The 20,698-nt window shown below is 52.0% G+C and overlaps 1 protein-coding gene across 4 annotated transcripts in view; it reads right to left on the bottom strand.

Moving 5' to 3' along the window:
• LOC136490213 (F-box/LRR-repeat protein At5g02910-like) overlaps positions 1–19,217 on the bottom strand; it is a 39,086-nt gene extending 19,869 nt beyond the window's left edge. For 3 of the 4 annotated variants that reach the window (XM_066486700.1, XM_066486702.1, XM_066486701.1), the window contains exons 1-3: positions 17,734–19,217; positions 17,492–17,650; positions 17,235–17,391 (exon numbers count right to left, since the gene is read on the bottom strand). In XM_066486700.1, coding sequence (XP_066342797.1) covers positions 17,235–17,391; positions 17,492–17,650; positions 17,734–18,612 — 1,195 coding nt within the window. In that variant the 5' untranslated portion in view covers positions 18,613–19,217. Of the gene's footprint in view, positions 1–4,398; positions 4,579–17,234; positions 17,392–17,491; positions 17,651–17,733 lie in introns of those variants that run through there. The other variant, XM_066486703.1, reaches the window with a different exon arrangement.
• Between the last annotated feature and the right edge of the window lie 1,481 nt (positions 19,218–20,698).

Here is a 20,698-nt window from a genome sequence, read left to right on the forward strand (position 1 = left end):
CGCAAAAAGAATAATGAATGGAGAATGTGCGTTGATTACACTGATCTCAACAAACACTGCCCTAAGGACCCCTTCGGCTTACCTCACATAGACGAGGTCATAGATTCAACCGTCGGTTGCGAGCTGCTTTCCTTTCTCGATTGCTACTCTGGTTATCACCAGATCGCTCTCAAAAAGGACGACCAGATCAATCCATCTTTTATCACGCCTTTCGACGCCTACTGCTACACAACCATGTCGTTCGGGCTCAAGAACGCCGGGGCTACCTACCAACGCGCTATACAAGCCTGCCTCAAAGACGAGATAAAAGACGACCTCGTCGAGGCTTATGTTGACGATATAGTTGTCAAAACCAAGGAAGCACATACCCTTGTTGACAACCTGGAACGCACCTTTGCAGCCCTTAACACATTCCAGTGGAAATTAAACCCAAAAAAGTGCATCTTTGGTGTTCCTTCTGGCATACTACTTGGCAACGTCGTCAGTCACGACGGCATACGCCCTAACCCGGAGAAATTCAAAGTTGTCTTGGACATGAAGCCGCCCAAAAAGGTGAAGGATGTTCAGAAGCTTACCAGATGCATGGCCGCCCTCAGCCGTTTCATATCAAGATTAGGCGAAAAAAGGATTACCATTCTTTAAACTGCTCAAAGCATCCGAAACGTTTGAGTGGTCGGAGGAAGCAGACACAGCCTTCACACAGCTGAAACAATACCTTACGTCACCTCCGGTCCTCACTGCTCTCAGAGAAGACAAAACACTCCTGCTTTACATTGCGGCTACTAATCGAGTGGTCTCCACGGCCATGGTGGTCGAGCGCGACGAGCCCGGCCACGTCTACAAAGTACAGCGACCAATCTATTTCATCAGTGAGGTACTCAATGAGTCCAAGACCAGGTACCCACAGATTCAGAAGTTGATCTACGCCATACTGATAACATCCCGAAAGTTGAAACACTACTTCGACGGATATCGTGTGGTGGTCATGACTGAGTACCCTTTGCGAGACATCATTAGCAACAAGGTTGCGAACGGGCGCATCGTTAAATGGGCAATGGAGTTATGCCCCTTCTCCTTGGAATTTGCAAGACGTACTACAATCAAGTCTCAGGCACTCGTTGATTTCATCGTCGAGTGGACAGACTTAAGCACGCCTGCCTCTCCGGGATCCGACGAGTATTGGACAATGTACTTCGACGGCTCTCAAAATTGACAGTGCGGGAGCAGGAGTCCTTTTCGTGTCACCATCCAAGGAGCAGCTTCGGTACGTGCTCAAGATTTATTTCCCAGCATCTAATAATGCCGCCAAGTACGAAGCATGCCTACATGGTTTGCGCATTACGGTTGAGCATGGCGTTAAACGTCTCTATGTCTACGGAGACTCCGCTCTGGTCATCAACCAACTCAACAAGGACTGGGACACGACCAGCGAAAAGATGGATGCATACTGCAAATCAATCAGAAAGCTGGAAGGCAGGTTCTATGGCATCGAGTACATACACGTGGTCCGGGACAAGAATCAAGCAGCGGATGCGCTGTCAAAGTTAGGATCATCACGAGCCAAAATCCCACATGGCATATTCGTCCAAGACCTGCTCACGCCTTCCATCGAAGAAGAAGACTCCACGGTAGACAAGCCTCCAGACCAGCAATTGGTGGCTACGGTTCCGGCGTCGAGCACCACCGAGCCACCTCCGACCACTCATGAGCCTGACTGGAGAATACCATTCATCAAGTACCTAACAGATGGCAGCGGTTACACTGATCGGACAGAAAACGAGCGCCTGATGCGTCGTAGTAAGCAGTACCTGCTCATCGATGGCAAGTTATGGCGCAAGAACGCAAAGGAGGAAATCTTGATGAAGTGTATAACCCAGGAGGATGGCGAACATCTCCTGGACCAAATCCACTCTAGCTCCGGCGGCAACCACGCGGCCTCAAGAACGCTGGTCGGTAAGGCTTTCCGAGCAGGGTTCTATTGGCCGTCAGCAGTAGCCGACGCAGAGAAGCTAGTCCGCCACTGTGAGGGTTGTCAGTTCTTTGCCAAGAGAATCCACGTACCAGCACATGAGATCCAGACAATACCAGCCTCCTGGCCCTTCGCATGCTAGGGACTGGATATGATCAGGCCCTTCAAACCGGCTCCTGGGAAATTTACATGGTACAGGCATCCACAGAAAAGGCTGTCACGTTCCTCGACCAGGTCATCCACCGTTTCGGCATACCCAACAACATCATCACTGATCTGGGTACTCAGTTCACCGGGAACGCTTTTTGGAACTTCTGCGATGAAAGGAGCATAGTAGTAAAATACGTCTCGGTGGCGCACCCTAGAGCTAATGGACAAGTCGAGCAGGCCAATGGCATGATCTTGGACGCATTGAAGAAGAGGATGTACAGAGAAAATGACAAAGCTCCCGGAAAATGGCTCAAAGAGTTACCAGCCATGGTCTGGGGCCTCAGAACTCAGCCCAATCGTAACACCGGCGTCTCACCGTACTTTATGGTTTACGGCGCTGAGGCAGTCCTCCCAGCAGATATAGCTTTCAAATCAGCACGGGTAGAGAACTTCGATGAAGGCAAGGTCAATGAAGTACGGGAGCTAAAAGTGAATAGTGCAGAAGAGAAGCGGCTCGAGTCTTGTGTACGTACGGTCAAATACCTTGTTGTTTTGCGTAGGTACTACAACAAGAACATTAAAGAGCGTTTCTTCGTGGTCGGGGACCTGGTCTTGAAGTGGAAGACGAACCAGGCTGGTGTCCATAAACTCGCAACCCCATGGGAGGGGCCCTTCATGATCAAGGAAGTCACACGACCAACGTCTTACAGGTTAGCTCACCTAGACGGTACGGACGTACCAAACTCGTGGCACATCGACAAGCTTAGACGTTTCTACGCTTAACCACTGAGATATGTACTCCTTTTGTACTTTTGATTTACTTCAATAAAGCTATTATGATTTCTCCGACCACTCTAATGTGTCACTTCGAATTTTATGGTTATTCTAACTTAGCCAGTAAAAGCCGACCACCATTCCTTCTACGGTTTTCGGAGCAGGCCCTATCTCCGATTCCTCCCAACACGTGCATGGGATCCGCTCTCAACGTTACGGGTGATCGGTAGGTCCCCCTGGTTTGACTTGTCCGTGTCTACGTGTGCACAGCTCACGCACCTCACACTCCGACCACGTGGCAAACTAGGGCCGCACAAACTTTTCGGAATGACGTGTCGAGCAAAATGGTACAACTAAACAGAACATTAACATGTTCTAACTTAGTTACACCAACATGAGTTTCAAGGTTAAATACGTTTTATACAAAGCAAACAAGCTTATGATGATATACAGTTACGTTATTACAAGCTTGCCTGAAGAGGTCCAAGTTTACAATAACACAACTATGTCCTTCTTCTACAGCTCTAAGCCTATTCCATTGGTTGGTCAGGGCGCACGGCACCTACTGCTCGCCGCTTCCGATTTCCTACTCGAGTCTCGGGGACTCTTGTGCTAGTCGAGCTGAAAAGGATGGCCCCGCCGATGCCTGGCTGGTCGAGACCACAGGCTTCATCGGTTGGCTTGCAACTGATGGCATTTCCAGCTGACTTGTCGATGGCGTACCCTGTACAGGTGTTGTCCCACCTCCACACAGCTTAATGTCGCCAATTATCTTTGACGATAGGTCCAGCTGGGCCATCCGAAGCTCCTCAGCCTTGTCTGGGTCTACCTCCTTCGGGTACCCAGCCTCCAGGCGCTTGAGATCGATTAGGGGGTAGTGGGCACGCACCATGCTTAGCACATGTGCATCCGTGTACTCACCCGTCTCCTTCACGAACTCTTGGAACTATTCCCATGCCTTTCGGCATCTCTCGACCAGTCCGAGCTGTGGCGTCCTTGGCACTTCCTCTGTGAGCACCGGATCGATAAGGTCGATGACGGGCAAAATGCCAGTTGCCACTTCCTGGCACCGGTTCTTCCATGTGTTTCGATCCTCGATGGTCTCTAGGCATCGCTCCTTCCAGCCGTCACGATCTTTCATCACATCTTCTAGATGTTTCTTGGCATTGACTTTTAAAACTGCAAACCGTACAAGACATCAGAATGTAACGGCACAACAGGATAAGGCGGGCAACAGAATGAGCAAGGTGGTCTAGAACACTTACTTTTCAGTTCCTCCTTCATCTTAGTTGTGCGGTCCCGGAGTTGAGACTGGTCGCGGGCTAGTTTCTCGTTGTCCTCCTTCAGGCGACCACACTCTGCAGCCACACGGCTATTCTCCTCTTGGAGGCAGGTTACTTCGGTTTCTAAGCCTGCATTACAGCTATCACTACCAACAATGCAACAACACGTGTCATGCACTTGCTGTGATAAAATGACAACTTACTTGTTTTTTCCTGCTCTTTGTTACTAAGCTGGACGACCAGGTTCTGGTTTTGTGCCTCTTGCTCCGTCCTCTCCTGGTCGGTGGCTTCAAGTTGGCGGCGCAAGCGTTCCACCTCAGCCGCCAGTTCTCTATTGTTTGCCGTGATTCCCTCAATCTGGTCGAAGCACCTTTTTCGGTACTTTGCGGTCTTCATCAAGTCCTGCATATAAACAAGCTAAGTCAGACAGTTCGACTAAATAGCAGGATCAAGTAGTCAAGCCAAACATACCTGGACTTCTATCACTAGACATTTTGCCGCTCGTTCAACTTTTAGGGTCTCTTCGACCTCTGGGATTTCCTCATGCATAACCCACTCGTCGTTCCGCCAATGCGACACATATACATGTTGTCGTTTGTCTTGGGGACGGCCTAGGACCTCTTCTACTTCGTCCTCTTCGACCTCTTGTTCAGGAGGCAGCGCTGGTCTGGAGTTTGTAGTCTCTGCGACCACTATGGCTTTCCCACGAGCCGTAGCATCGGCAAGCGTGTTCTGTGCCACTTCCGGCCGCTGCTCCTCGACGTGGTCTGGTCCCCTTGGCGCCGAAGTATCCCCCTCAGCTAGGTTAGTGCTCGGAGCACTTGTACTTGGCTCGGCTCTCTTCTCGACCGGCTGCTCGGGGACTGTCGTCTGGCCGCTTGTCTACTGAGGTTCTGATGGATTTTCTTCTACGGGTTCCTCCACAGATGGCTGTTGGGCAGTTCTTTCCGCCATTGCTGGCGAAGCCATGCCACACCCGGCTAGCTAGTCGAGATTTTCGGTGGACGCCGACCTAATATATCAGGGATAAGTTCAAAAGACAATAGTATTCAATACAAATTGTAAGCTTACATCAAGGTTACAAATACTTACAGCTTGGAAGCACGGAATGACGTGGCGAAGCAGCATCTCTTCGACTGTGCTTGCTCCACGTGCTCAGCGGGTTCCACCGGGTCTTTTTCCATGACCAGTACCGGCGCTGGGGCTTGGTGCTCGACCCCTTTGCCGCTTGTCCTCTGTGTTGCAGTGGTCGGTGATGCGATCCCTGCTGGCATGGAGGAGCCACCCTGCTCCGTCGACTCCAGTTGTCTCCTCTTTCGAGGGACGAGTCGGAAGATGTCTGCATCCTCTATTTCGTCATCTGACAGTGGGAAGATGGCCTGACGATGTTTGTTGGCCGCCGGTCGCTTGCCAGCAGCCCTGGCCGTTGCCTCCTCCCCAACCCCAAGTACGGCCTAGTCGACGTCTTCGGCCCTAGCACTGGTCTGGGCGGTTGGGCCGGCAACTTGCGGCCAATCCACACCAGGGGGTGGAGACACGAACACTGCTGCCCTGTCACGACCATTACTCTGGGAAACATAAAGGCGACAACACAATCAATTTTTGTTACAACATAACTCTACAGGTACAAGGAAGCATAATTTACCTTTGGGGGAGGTCGAGCCAGCTTGAAGGCGTGCTCGATGTCGCTTAACCTGACATAATTGGGATCGGCTAAGTTGAATAGCTCCCCAATCCTGGCCTTGACTTTGATTTTGTCAAGCGCCTCTTTTCTGGTCCTCGTTGGATCTGCGCTCCCCTGGTATTCGTAGCCAGGATGTACCCTCCTCTGGCAGGGCTGGATCCTTCGGCTGATGAAGTTTCTGACCACGCTTGGACCATCCAGCTTTCCCCACGGGATCATCCCGAGCAGTTCTGCGATCTGTTCCAAGTGCTTAGGCTTCTCCGACCAGCTGTTCTTCTTCTCCGGAATGAACCCCACGTCGCACAGGGTGATCGTGTTCGGCTCTTCGCGAATGTAGAACCACTTCTTGTACCAGTCGTCCAGCGATGTGTTCCAAGGGCAGTGCAAGTACTGGGCCTTCATCCCGTCACGTAGATTGAGGTATACGCCTCCGGCTATCTTCGAGCCGCCACTTCCTTTCTTCCGCAGACAGAACAAATGGCGAAAGAGGTCGAAATGGGGCTGGAAGCCACCATATGCTTCGCAAAGATGGATGAAGGTGGAGACAAGAAAAATCGAGTTGGGATGCAGATTGCAAATCCCAATCTCATAATACAAACAGAGCCCCTGAAGGAAAGGGTGCACTGGAACCCCAAAACCCCGCTTGAAGAAATCCTCGAAAACCACAATCTCACCTGGTTGTGGATAAGGGTAGCTTTCTCCTTCCAGCGCGCGCCATCCTACGAGTGCCTTGTTGTGGAGCACTCCCATGGTGACGAGGTCTTCGATGGTCTGCTCGTTGCTCCTTGACTTCCACCACTCCTTCGCCATGACTCCGGCTTTCTTCTGGGCGTCTCTCTTCGCCATTAATCCGACCTTGCTAAAGGGGTGGATAAGGTGGAGGGGTGATTGGTGATGATTTCGGAGGTATAGGGTTTGGCAAGAGGAAGAAGAAGGCTGCGGCGGCGAATGATAATGGGGATCGGTAAAAAGTAACTTACCAGTTCTATATTATAAATAACCAAGGGTTCCGTCATTTCGTCCGCCCAAGATTCTTGGGAGACGTGCGCACGCGCTGCAGACGGTTGTTTTCACAACCTCGAGATCTACGCCAATAAACGCGCCCCTTCGTTACCAGTGTACACGCCTCTTCGTTGCTAGTGTGAGAGGGCCCACACTGACGCACCTCTTTACAGGTGCCAAGCGACTATTTGCTAGAAAGGGCAAGAAGACAGTATGACGTGCTATACCTGTCTGCTTTTTTGACCAGACATGTACGATTGGACTTGACAGAATACGAAGATAAATAAATACACCAAATAATAGTACAAGCGGCGTTCGTTTTTTTGCTGCATGTCTTGTGCTCAAGGATGGTCCAGACCACTATCGTACTCGGGGACTGCTTCGACCACTACCGTGCTCGGGGACTACCCAGACCACTGCTGTGCTCGAGGACTGCTCCGACCACTACCGTGTTCGGGGACTGCTCAGACCACTACCGTGCTCGGGGACTGCTACGGACCACTACTGTGCTCAGGGATTGCCTCGACCACTGCTCGGAGATCATTCTTCTCGGCTACATGTGATTTGTACTCACATACAGCCGAGAGACATTTATTTAGACCTTGCTACAAGGCTCATACATCGCCTTCCAGCAAGCCCGGGGACTACATCGGTACGATGCACCTGCCGGTGCATCTCGTATCGCCTGTACGATGATTGGATTCTCAACTTAACTGGAAATTCTTTTTAGACCATGGCACCACGTGCCTACGTCACCTATTACCAGGCTTGGGGACTAAGTGGGCACACTTCACCTTGCGGTGAATGTGTTTATTTAATCGACCCTTATGCTTTGACTGATTAAATGGATTACTATTGTGCTCGGGAACTGTCCCGACCACTGCTCGGAGATCGTTCTCCTCGGCTACATGTGATTTGTACTCACATACAGTTGAGAGACATTTATTTAGACCTTGCTACAAGGCTCATACGTCGCCTTCCAGCAAGCCCGGGGACTACATCGGTACGATGCACCTGCCAGTGCATCTCGTATCGCTTGTACGACGATTGGGTTCTCAACTTAACTGCTAATTCTTTTTAGACCCTGGCACCACGTGCCTATGTCACCTACTACCAGGCTCGGAGACTAAGTGGGCACACTTCACCTTGCGGTGAATGTGTTTGTTTTTCAACCCCTACGCCTCTGATGATCAAGGATGCTACGCTTCAAGATTCACTTACATTTCTTTTCAGAAATACAAGTGGACACACTTCACAGGATGGAAATCTTTTTCTTTTTTCTTAAGAGCACCATACATTCTTCGGACAACCTATTTCTTCAGCGACAACGGTGGTCAGAGAGGTCAAGGACTCAAGCCTTACTTGTCGGAGAAGGTTAAAATGGCGTGTCGTAGCATAATACATGGTGCTCGGGGACTAGCTGTGGGGGGATTAACCCCTATACCCTTACGGCTAGGCTTGGGCCGGCCCAGATCAGAGGGTCCGGTCCATCAAAAGACGACGCGCGGCCCGACCAACCTATTTGGAGTCCCGCGAAAGGAGTCAAGGCAGATTTGGTGATCAAGCAAGATCCTGGTCGGTTAGAATAGGAATCCTTATCCGGACACCTATGGCAATTGTAACTGGCTAGGATTAGTTTCCAGATCTGTAACCCTGCCCCGGACTATATAAGGCGGGCAGGGGACCCCTCTAAAAAACATCTCTCATTGACATACAGCAATACAATCAGACGCAGGACATAGGTATTACGCCTTCTTGGCGGCCGAACCTGGATAAAACCTCATGTCTGTCTTGCGTCACCGTCTTATTTGTAGCTTGCGCATCTGTCTGCCGACAATCTACTACCTTGGGCATACCCCTAGGTAGACTACCGACCATATTTCGTCGACAGCGCCCGGGCGAAGTACTTCCGCGACGACGTAGGGCCCCTCCCAGGGCGGGGAGAGTTTGTGGCGGTCCTTGTTGCTCTGTACAAGGCGGAGGACGAGGTCCCCGACGTTGAAGGCTCGACCCCGCACCCATCGGCTGTGGTACCGTCGCAACGCCTGCTGGTACTTAGCCGAACGGAGGAGGGCGATGTCGCAGGCTTCATCTAGCTGGTCCATGGCATCTTGGTGAGATGCCTCGGCCCCCTATTCGTCGTATGCTCTGATTCTTGGTGCTCCATAGTCAAGGTCCGTTGGGAGAACAGCCTCGGAACCATAGACCATGAAGAAGGGTGTGTAGCCGGTGGCTCAACTAGGAGTTGTCCTCAGACTCCTGAGCATGGCCGGAAGCTCAGCGAGCCAGCGCGCGCCGAACTTGTTCAACCGGTTGAAAATTCTCGGCTTAAGGCCTTGTAGGAGCATGCCGTTTGCGCGCTCGACCTGCCCGTTCGTCCGGGGGTGCGCGACGGCTGCCCAATCGATCCGGATGTGTTGTTCATTGCAGAATCGAATGAATTTCCTACCAGTGAACTGTGTGCCGTTGTCTGTGATGATGGAGTTCGGTACTCCGAAGCGATGGATGATATTGAGGAAGAATAGCATGGCCTACTCGGATTTGATCGTGGAGATCGGTCGAGCTTCAATCTATTTTGTAAACTTGTCTATGGTGACAAGCAGGTGGGTGAAGCCCCCGGGTGCCTTTTTGAGTGGCCCAACCAGGTCGAGCCCCCAGACCGCGAAGGGCCATGTGATGGGGATCATCTAGAGTGCCTGGGCCAGGAGGTGAGTCTGCCGAGCGTAGTACTGACACCCTTCGCAGGTGCGTACAATTTGCTCGACATCGGCTACTGCGGTGGGCCAGTAGAAGCCTTGTCGGAATGCATTCCCAACCAAGATCCTTGGTGCGGCATTATGACCACAGACCCCACCGAGGATATTGCTCAGCAGAAGTTTTCCCTGTTCGCTAGGGATACAGAGCTGCAGGATCCCAATGTGACTCCGCTTGTAGAGTTCGCCCTCTACAAGAACAAAGGACTTGGCGCGGCACGCGAGCCGTCGGGCTTCCGTCTTGTCTGTCGGTAGTGTGTCGCGGAGGAGGTAGTCGAGGTAGAGCGCTCTCTAGTCGTTGGGAGGGTCGGAGTCTGCTGCTGGATCCTCTTCAAGCTCCATGACCTCGAGGTCGGGAGGAGCAGTTGGTGGGTCGATCCCCGGGACAGGATCAGGCGGGCCATCGTCGGCTCGTTCCGAGCCTTCATAGCACACCGAGGGCTTGTGTTGATCGCTGGCGAAAACACCCGTCGGCACCGGCTCTCGGCTGGATGCTGCTTTCGCGAGCGTGCCGGCTGCTTCGTTGAGACGCCTTGGGATGTGATTGAGTTCGAGGCTGTCAAATCTGTCCTCCAGCCGTCGGACTTCTCGGCAGTATGCCTCCATCTTGGCGTCGTGGCAGCTTGACTCCTTCATGACCTGATTGACGACTAGCTGGGAGTCGCCCCTGACGTCGAGGCGTCGAATGCCCAGCTCGATGGCGATTCGTAGGCCGTTGATGAGCGCTTCATATTCTGCGGTATTATTTGATGAGGGGAAATGGAGTCGAACCATGTACCTCATGCGGACCCCGAGGGGAGATACGAAGACTAGTCCTGCTCCGGCGCCCTTCTTCATCAGCGATCCGTCGAAGTACATCGTCCAGTACTCTTGATCGACGACTGCTGGTGGTATCTGGACCTCGGTCCACTCCGCGATGAAGTCAGCCAGCACATAGGATTTGATCGCTGTTCGGGGGGCATAAGAAATGCCCTGATCCATCAGCTCGAGTGCCCACTTTGCGGTTCTTCACGTAGCATCCTGGCTACGGATGACCTCACCGAGGGGGAACGACGTCACGACTGTCATAGGGTGTGACTCAAAGCAGTGGCGTAGCTTCCTCTTGGTGATGAGGACGATGTAGAGGAGTTTCTGGATTTGGGAGTAGCGGGTTTTGGAGTCGGATAACACCCCGCTGATGAAATATACAGGGCGCTGCACCTTGAAGGCGTGCCCCTCTTCTTCTCGCTCTACCACTAAGGCGGCGCTAACCACTTGCGTGGTGGCCGCTATGTACAGGAAGAGGGATTCTCCGTTGCTTGGAGGGACCAGGACCGGGGGTTTAGTTAGAAAATGCTTGACCATGTCAAGTGCTTCCTGGGCCTCGGCTGTCCACTCGAAGCGACCGGATTTCTTCAGGAGTGGATAAAGGGAGAGTCCTCGTTCACCGAGGCGCGAAATGAATCGGCTGAGGACGACAAGGCACCCTGTGATCCGTTGAACCCCCTTTATGTTTTGGATTGGGCCCATCTTTGTGATGGCCGATATTTTCTCCGGGTTGGCTTCGATGCCACGCTCGGAGACGATAAAGCCGAGCAGCATGCCCTTTGGAACCCCGAAAACACATTTTTCGGGATTGAGTTTGATGCCGTTTGCCCAGAGTTTCGCAAAGGTTTGTTCAAGGTCGACGACAAGGTGGTCAGCTCGCTTGGACTTGACTACGATGTCGTCGACGTAGGCCTCAACGGTCCGCCCGATGAGGTCCCCGAAGCAATTGAGCATACAGCGCTGGTAAGTTGCCCCAGCGTTCTTCAGACCGAATGGCATTGAAATGTAGCAGAACAATCCGAAGGGGGTGATAAAAGACGTCGCGAGCTGGTCGGACTCCTTCATCGTGATCTAGTGGTAACCAGAGTATGCATCAAGGAAGCAGAGGGTTTCACACCCCGAGGTGGAATCGACTATTTGGTCTATTCGTGGCAAAGGAAACGGATCCTTTGGACACGCCTTGTTGAGGCCTGTGTAATTGACACACATTCTCCATTTCCCGCTCTTTTTTCACACAAAAACAGGATTTGCTAACCACTCTGGGTGGTGTACTTCCCTGATGAACCCAGCAGCTAACAATTTTGCTATCTCTTCACCGATGGCTCGGCGTTTTTCCTCGTCAAAGCGGCGTAGGCGTTGCTTCACTAGCTTGGAGCCTAGGAGGATTTGGAGGGTATGCTCGGCAACCTCCCTCAGGATGCCTGGCATATCCGACGGTTTCCACGCAAAGATGTCTTTGTTATCGTGGAGGAAGTCGACGAGCGCGCTTTCCTATTCGGAGGAGAGCGCGGTCCCGATGCGGACTTTTTTGCCCTCGGAGTTGCTAGGGTCCAAGAGGACCTCCTTGGGCCCTTCCGTCAATTCGAACGACCCGGACGACCTCTTCGTGTCGGGTGCTTCTTCAACGACCTCCTCCCTGAGGGTGGCGAGCTCTTCGGAGGCGACGACTGCTGTGGCGTGGCCGCAGCATTCGACTTCGCATTCGTAAGCGCGACGGAAGGAGGTGCCGATGGTGATGACCCCGCGAGGGCCCAGCATCTTCAGCTTTAGGTACGTATAGTTGGGGATGGCCATGAACTTCGCGTAGCATGGTCGTCCCGGGATTGCGTGGAAACTTTCCAAGAACCCCACTACGTCGAAGGTGAGGGTCTCAGTCCAGTAATTGGACCGATCCCCAAAAGTGATGGGTAGATCGATCTGCCCCAGTGGCACGGACTGCCTACCAGGCACGACGCCATGGAAAGGCGCTCGGACGGGGCAGAGGTTGGTTCGGTCGACACCCATCTTGTCGAGCATCTTGGCGTACATGATGTTGAGGCCGCTGCCTCCGTCCATCAGTACTTTCGTGAGCCGCTTTGGGCCGACGATCGGATCGACAACAAGCAGGCACCTTCCCGGGTGTGGGACGGCATCCGGATGGTCGGTCCGGTCGAAGGTTATGGCGGATTCCGACCACCAGAGGAAGGCATGCATGGCTGGTCCGACTGTATAGACCTCGTGGCGCGCGACCTTTTGACGGCGCTTGGAGTCGTAGGCCGCTGATCCTTCGAGGATCATGAGCGCGCCGGTCGGCGTTGGGAAGGCGTCGTCCTTCTCCTTAGTGTCGTCTATAGTGGGGGTAGGTTCCTTCCCCTGCTCCCCTTTGTTGAGGCCCCTGGACAAGTATTTGCGCATGAGGCGGCAATCCTTGTATAGATGTTTGGCCGGGAAGGCATGGTTTGGGCATGGCCCCTCGAGCATTTTCTCAAAATGGTTCAGAGCACCCTCCGCGGGTTTCCGACCACCCTTGCGATCGGCTGTGGCCATGAGCGAGTCGTCGCGCCGTTGCTTCTTATTCTTTCTTTTGGCGGGACGGTTGGAAGCGCCTTCGCCGGCGTCCTCGTCCTGCCTTACCTTGCCGTCGGAACGGTCGAAGATGGCTCCAATCGCCTCCTCTCCTGAGGCATGGCTGGTGGCGATGTCCAGGAGCTCCTTGGTGGTCCGCGTGCCCCTGCGCCCTAGCTTGTGTACCAGAGACTCGCAGGTTGTCCCAGATAGGAAGGCTCCTATCACATCGACGTTGGTGATGCTAGGGAGCTCGTTGCACTGCCGAGAGAAGCGTCGGATGTACCCGCGGAGGGTTTCATCGGCCTTCTGGCAGCAGTTCTTGAGGTCCTATGGGTTTCCAGGGCGTTTGTACGTGCCCTGGAAATTCCCCACGAAGATCTCTGTCAGATCCGCCCAACTTTGAATGGCGTTGGACGGTAGGTGCTCCAACCATGCTCGTGCCGAATCGGCCAAGAATAGTGGGAGGTTGTGAATAATGAAATCGTCATCACTCGCACCACCGGTCTGACACGCAAGTCGATAGTCTTTGAGTCAAAGCCCGGGGTTTGTTTCCCCAGAATATTTAGGGATGTTGGTAGGCGGTCGATACCTTAGTGGGAACGCGGCATTGAGGATGTGTCGGCCGAAGGCCTGAGGGCCTAGGAGGCCGAGGCTCAGGCTTCGGTCCTCGTTGCTGTCGTAGCGTCCGCCACGTCGGGGATGGTAGCTGCGACGTGCTGCCTCTCCATCATCATCGTGGGCGCGTTTGCGAGCGTCGATGGTGCTGCGTACGTCGCGGTCACGGCCGAGGCGTTGATGCACCGGGACGGCGGAGGGCTGCTTGTCGCCTGGCAGTGTTTGGTGAACGGACGCGTCATTGGTGGGGCGCACTGCTGCGCCGCCGCACGCTCGAGCAACATGCGAATTTCTCGACAAGCGCGGCGATCCTCGGACGTCGCGGCCTCCGGAAGGCCGTGCAGCAAGGTCGTCGCTGCGGCGATGTTTTGGCTTGCCCAAGCGAAGTGAGGAAGGCCCCCGTAGTCGGTGAGGATCCTCTGATGTATGGTGCGGGCCGTGGCGCATGCGTGCCCACCACCTTCGCGGCGTTCAATCTCGCGATTGATGTCCGAGTACTCCTAGACGAGCCCTTGTTCGGCCTCATCGATCTCCAGCTTGCGGGCTCTCAGCTGCTCCATCCCCAAACGAGATGGGGGTGTTGCCTCCCCCTGGATCCGCAGTCAGGGTCATTTGTCGGGGTAGCCTCTTCCTCGGAGACGTCCTCGACATGCCCCTCGGGGATCCGCGCCATGAAGCACTCCCGGGAAGGGTGATGGCTCCCCCTGCTGGAGTCCGAGCTGGAGAACGATCCTGGCTCCTCCGTGAGGAGCCTATGGAGAGTCTCCGTATCAGGTTCAATTGTCCCCACGAACTCGCTGTCCGTGGGTGGCTGAACCATGCGTAGTGCCAAAAGGTGTCCAGCGGTCGCCGTGGCGTTGCGGAGACTGAACGAAAACGCTATCGGGGCGCTCCGTACAGGGCCTTCCGGAAACAGGGCAATGTTGCGCGGGGCCTCCCTGGATAACTGGGATCCAAGGGAGTCGCCCGGCAGGCCCTCAAGCCTCAGACGGCTGAGGTTGATGGAAGGGAGAGACTGTGCGGCCGTGTGGGTCAGCGTCAGTTCTCCTCCTAGTGTGACGATGAAATCTAGGTCGCTGAAACGCACATATGCGCCCGGGGCCCAGCTGATTGCGTGGGTGGCCATCCGAGGCCTGATTTAGAACGCGCAAAGTCCCCTACCTGGCGCGCCAACTGTCGGTGTTTTGTACAAGCACCGGCAAGTAGATTTATAGTAATGCGCATTAGGCTCGGATGGTGCGCTAAAGGACACAAGATTTATACTAGTTTGGGCTGAATGTCCCTACGTCCAGTTTGTTGCTGCTCGTGTTATTAGCACCGAAAACGATTCATAGTAGGGGGTACAAACGATCGAGAAGAGGGATTGGTCCCAAGTCTCTGATGGAAGGGTCGAAAAGGGGCCAAGAGCTTGGTAACAGCTTGACTGTGTGTGTTGTGTGTTGTGCCGTCAAAAGTCGGTCCCTCTATTGGAGGAAGCGCATCCCCTTTTATAGATGAAGGGGCTGGCTTTACAAGGGTGAGGGCTTAGGATGCGTACTCTACCTAGTCTTGTGGCTCACATCCACCCAGTCTGGTTTCTCATTCTGATGGGTGCGAAAGGATGATAAGCGCCTACAATACTATCGATGCCCCTGTAGAATGTCAGGATGGTTACAGAATACTGCCCTGCGCAGGATATGGGCTGCAGTACAGTGGTTTTGACTTATGAACCTCGCCCAACCTTGCTCCGCACGCCTTCTGGTTCCTATGAGTCTCTATCGGAGGGACGCTGGGTCGGGGTCCGGAGTAGCGCTGTGGGCAAGGTCCTTTGATTTGGTGGACCCAAGGGGTCGGGAAGCGGACGCCTCTCCCTTGGGTCCATAACGTGGTGACGGCATGTCCGTCATTTGTGGAGATCACAAATCCTTTTTCTGGAGTGTAGTGGTTGTCGTATATCTTTGTCGGGTTCCGTGTCCTAGAGCTGAAGGCAGCGCCTACAACTCTACAGGGCAAGGAGCACGCGCCTGCAATACCTTTCGGGCTCTGCGGCGCCCGGAAGGGTCTAAAGCACCAGTCCCGTCGTTCCTTGGTAGCACCTTTCCTGCCGGGGCGCAGGGTATGGTCCTTGAAGCCATGGTTGACCCGAACGTCTTGTCTTGCTCTGTACCCATCATCATGAGGGAACAGGGGAGAAGTTATCAGGTAAGATGAAACCAGTCTTTGGACATCGAACGGGGCGAGGTTCGTCCTCAGTCGTCGGGCGAGGCAGAGTCTAGTCCTTATCCCTTGGGCGTGACCGAGCCCACCCCTCGGGGGTCAGGCGAGGCGGAGTCTATCCCTCAACCCTCGAGCGAGGCGGAGCTGTCCCGAAGGCGTCGGGTGAGGTGGAGACTAGCCTTCAGCCCTCGGACGAGGCGGAGCTATCCCGAAGGCGTCGGGCGAAACGGAGGCCAACCCTTAGCCCTCGGGCGAGGCGAGGCTAGCCCAAAGACGTCGGGTGAGGTGGAGACTAGCCCTTAGCCCTCGGGCGAGGCAGGGCTGGCCCAAAGACGTCGGGCAAGACGGAACCAAACTTTCGTCATTCGGGCAAGGAACGTAGCGGCGCCCTTGTTCGTCCAGAAGTTTTTAACGTTCGATGGTTATTGGTTCCACCTCCTGGGGTACCCCGGTATTAGGTCCCCGACAATATGTTTACCATAATTGTATAGTATTGTATATTGACAAACACATGGTGTTATTATATTTTAAAACAACCACAAAAACTAATGGTTGTGTTGTTTAAGTGTCAGAAAAAATTCTGAGGAAGTGTTACCAATTTCCAAAACAAAAAGAACATGCAGCCATAAATGTTAGCACAAAAACAAGCCACCCATTGAGCAAAGGAAATCAAATCAATGTTACGTTCTCATTTTAAAAAACAATTTTGTATTCTGGTATGACACTATTCATCTATTATATACACACATAAAAAGCTAATGGTCATCTTTTTATTTAGTTGGCAGAAACAAAAAAATGATATGATATGATTGAACTACTTTACTGCAATACAACATTCTAAGCTGGTGGGTGATGATAAGACAAGAAAACAAAATGTACCAAATGATTGTCATGAAGAAAAAGTAAAATGATTGACGAGAATAAAAAACAAGCATTTGTGTTTCGTTCATAAGCAACAAGCAAGATGACACACTATGGTTCAGAGAACTAGAGCTAATAGAATCACTGCTCAGTACAGCTAAGGGTGCGTTTGGTTGGGCTTTTGGCTTTGGCTTTTGGCCCTAAAAGTCAAAAGCCCAACCAAAGGGGCTGCTTTTGGAGGCTGCTTTTTCTGAAGCAGTTGCTTTTCCGTAGTACATTTTTGAAAGCTGGTTTGACCCTGCTTTTGGCTTTTGGCTTTCTGCTTTTCAAAATTGGTGGAATAAAAAGCTCTTCCATAGTTGTTTCAAGAGAGATAAAGATAGAAGGTATATTTTATACTTGTTTAACCAAACAGCTTTCAGCTTTTCTACAGCTCACAGCCCACAGCAGCTTTCCCACAGCTCACAGCCCACAGCAGCTTTTTCCCACAGCCACAGCTCAACCAAACACACCCTAAATCCAGACGCTTCCATTCATATAATTTGGAACCATACTAATAAGGAAAGCGTGAACAGTAATGTCAGTTAACTTACATATGTTAAGTTGTTTGCTAAGAAACATCAAAACATTGTGAACTCTATCGTCATATACTTCACATTTGATTTCAAGCATCTTGAAGTGTTGTGAGATTGCCGCTGACATCTCCAATGGTTTACAGCCCAGTTTAATCTCCACTTTATGTTTAGGTCCCTGTGGTAAATACAGTGATTTTGCCAAGATCAATCGACAAATTTGAATTATAATTTGTTCTAGTTTCTACAACGCAGAAGTTGCATTTGAAATTATATACCTTTGAATATAGTTGAAGAGTGAGCTTTTCTAACACTGGTGAAAGTTTGAGGCAAGCTAGGGCACTGAAATCAGCAGGCTCGCACCAGTATTCATCAAGTAGCAAAGACTTCAATTTGTTGAAACTAGAGCAAAATTTTAAGTCCCTCCTGAAAATAAACTAGACAATGCAAACAAAGAAACATCAGTAAATCTAAATGTAGGCTGTAGGCATGAACACTATGACTCAGTGTGTAAGAATACCATTTCGATGTCGGGAGATATTAGCACCAAGTTCTGAACTGCCGATAAACCTTGCAAGAGAATACTTTGGTTGTTGTCATAATCAGAGTCAACGGTATTGAGATCATAACCGTGGATTTTGACAACTGCTGTTAGTAAGGATGGCATCCTCTGAAGCGATGGAGTCCTGCCATCACTGACTTCAAGCCATAGTGAAACAAGATTCGGGGCACGGATAGGCAAGCGCCATTCATAAGAAAAATAACCACGCTTGATGGTTAGACACTTGAGGGATTGTGACGAGATGAGTTTAGGACGCACTAGGGCACAGTAAACAATCTCAAGGTCTTCCAAAAATGGGCAGCAGGAGAAGTCAAGGAATCTGGGCACCATTTCGTTGAAATTTTCAAGCTCTAGCTTCTTCAGGTATTGGGAGATAAAGAAGGGATGGTCATCTTGAGGAAGAATGTCCTGATAATTATCGCCCACAAAGATGAACTGGAGCACCCGGACTTTGCACTGGAGAGCTATACGGATCCAAAGCACGATTCGGCTCATGTCGAAATCTTTATTCTCGTCGAGATGGAAACGGAAATCGCAGGTGTCGAGCGGCGTGCCTCCGCGGATGCGCAGGCGCAGCAGATGGTCCACGAACTCCTTAATCTCCTCCACGGACCCTGGTTCCTTCAATCCGCCGCACACGAAGCGCAGGACGGTGGTGGACTCCCACATGTGGCGCCAGCGCTTGGCGAGCAGACATGTCCGCACGACGTCCTGCGCTGGCAGGAAGGAGAGAATGTGCTGCAGCACGCCGTCCGGGAGGTTGCTGATATGGTCGCGGCCTTCGACCAGATCTGCGGCGGCGGCAGACGCATTTTTGGGCGCTTTCTGCGGAAGCATCCTGCTGGTCGTCCGGTCGAGGATGCCATTGTAAGTGTGGGACAAAAGAAACAGTCAAAGAAACAATAAGAGGTTAGCTACATTGAAACAGCTAGCAGATCGATCCACGGAGGAAAACGAGGAGATGGATATGCATCTGCATCAATCAACTGAGACAGAGAGGCGGCGGCGGCGGTGGCCGCGCAAGACGATTCGCTTCCGCTCGGCTATGCTCTATCCCCTTCTCTCTCCCTCGCCCGTCCCTTCTCCCTCCCGTCGTCCCCTTCGCCTCAGATCCGTGACAACCTCCAAGGGGCGGGCAACAACGGCGGCCCCCAAACTGCGAGAAGCAGCGAGGGCGGGCCCCGAGGGGCGGGCAGCGGCGGCGGGGGGCTTGCTAGCTTAGGGCGGCGGCGGCTCAGGCGTGGAGCGGCTGGCGGTTTGCTGGAGCAGAGCGAGGCGGCTCGGGCTCGGGCTCGGGCTCGGGCATGGGGGCAACGGTGGCCTGGCGGGCGCAAGAGCGGCGGCGGCGGCTGCGAGAGCAAGCTCAGAGCCTGAGGTCCGGGGCGGAGCCGCGGAGGTATGCACCTTCCACCAACGGTTGGATTGCGCTTTGTGATTCGTGCGGCAAGTGTTCTGCCGACTGGATTCATGCCTAGGAGAGTTTGTAATAAGGCAACGTTATCTGATTTCACCCTATTGATCTTTTCTGTGCATGGATATCTTGACTCATGATTCAACCTCCTCCCAGAGCAGCAACTGCAAGAGTTCACTTCCCCAGCGAACTCCCTCACACCAACTGGCATTAAAGAGGAGCTGTGCCAAAAAGTGACATAGCATATATTCAGCCCGTTCATTTTAGCTGAAATGATCGTGGATTATAAGTCAGAAGTACTACTGGCTAATTTAGCATGAGAAAAAAATAATGTTACAGTTTATAATCAACGATCATATAAGCTGAAACGAACATGCTGATTATTGCTTGCGCAAAGATCGAAAATCCATCCCATTAACGGAATATATGTGACACAGCTACCTTGTTCAAGGAGATACCATTCCCGAGGACAGCAAACCATAAGCAAGGAGATTCCTCTGTAAAAAAGATTACTCTATTAAACATCTGCAACACATTCCACAGCTTTAGTGCACTTTGGTCTCAAAACTGTTGACTAGGCATTGTCTCGATGAACTGAACTATTGATCGCAGACTACTGGTTGTGAATTCACAATTGAATCGCTTCTAGTATGAGAATTTGGTTTTCACCAATTAACATATGTAAACTTGGAAGCTACCAATCAAGACCATTAGATGTTGATTCAATGAATGAGGTGAGATGTGTGATTTTTTTTTGCGCTTAAGCCCCCCACCCGCTGTCCTTTTTTGCGCTTAAGTCCTCTCATCCCATCCATTGGATCAACATCCAGTGGTCCTGATCGGTAGTTTTCAAATTTGCACAAGTTAAGTGGTTTGCACATGATATATTGCCTTATAATAAACAGCTAAGTTAATGATTTAGCTAGTACTTTCTAAAATAGGAAATCCCTCAAAAAATAGATAACTCCAAGAGCCTTTCTAATTTGGCATGCTATATTTTTGAAAGAGCCATGTCATCACCGTTTTCTCAAATACGATCGAACCTACGACTATGCCCTGCGCACGTAACACCCAGCCACGGTGACCCTTGTTGGACATCTGCGGCCTCCAGCCAAGCAAAGGCTGACAGACGATTGGTTCTAGGCGCAGCCAGATTCAGTCCCTACGATAGTCGACCACGGATCCCTTTGGCTTCTCTAGCTTGACGCCTTGACGCTTTGACGGTAGCACTGTTCTGGCAATGTGCTCCATTAAACAAGAAACACCAAACAACTCATATATTACTTCAAAGGATCCACACGCATGTATTCGCAAGCATATTAATTAGTAGTTCCCAATAAGCAAGTGGTTCGTGAAGACCAATGTGCCACTGTTACTCCGTCAAGTCTCTCGACTCTTAGCTTGAGCTTGACGCCGGCAGGGGCTCTGCAACGGTACCGCCATGCAAGGCAAACAGTTGACCAAAGGCAGCCAATTCGAGAATGGGAGAATCTCACTTGCGGAAAAGTCTCC

The sequence above is a fragment of the Miscanthus floridulus genome, chromosome 10 (assembly GCF_019320115.1).
Source record: "Miscanthus floridulus cultivar M001 chromosome 10, ASM1932011v1, whole genome shotgun sequence".
Taxonomy (NCBI): Eukaryota; Viridiplantae; Streptophyta; class Magnoliopsida; order Poales; family Poaceae; genus Miscanthus; species Miscanthus floridulus.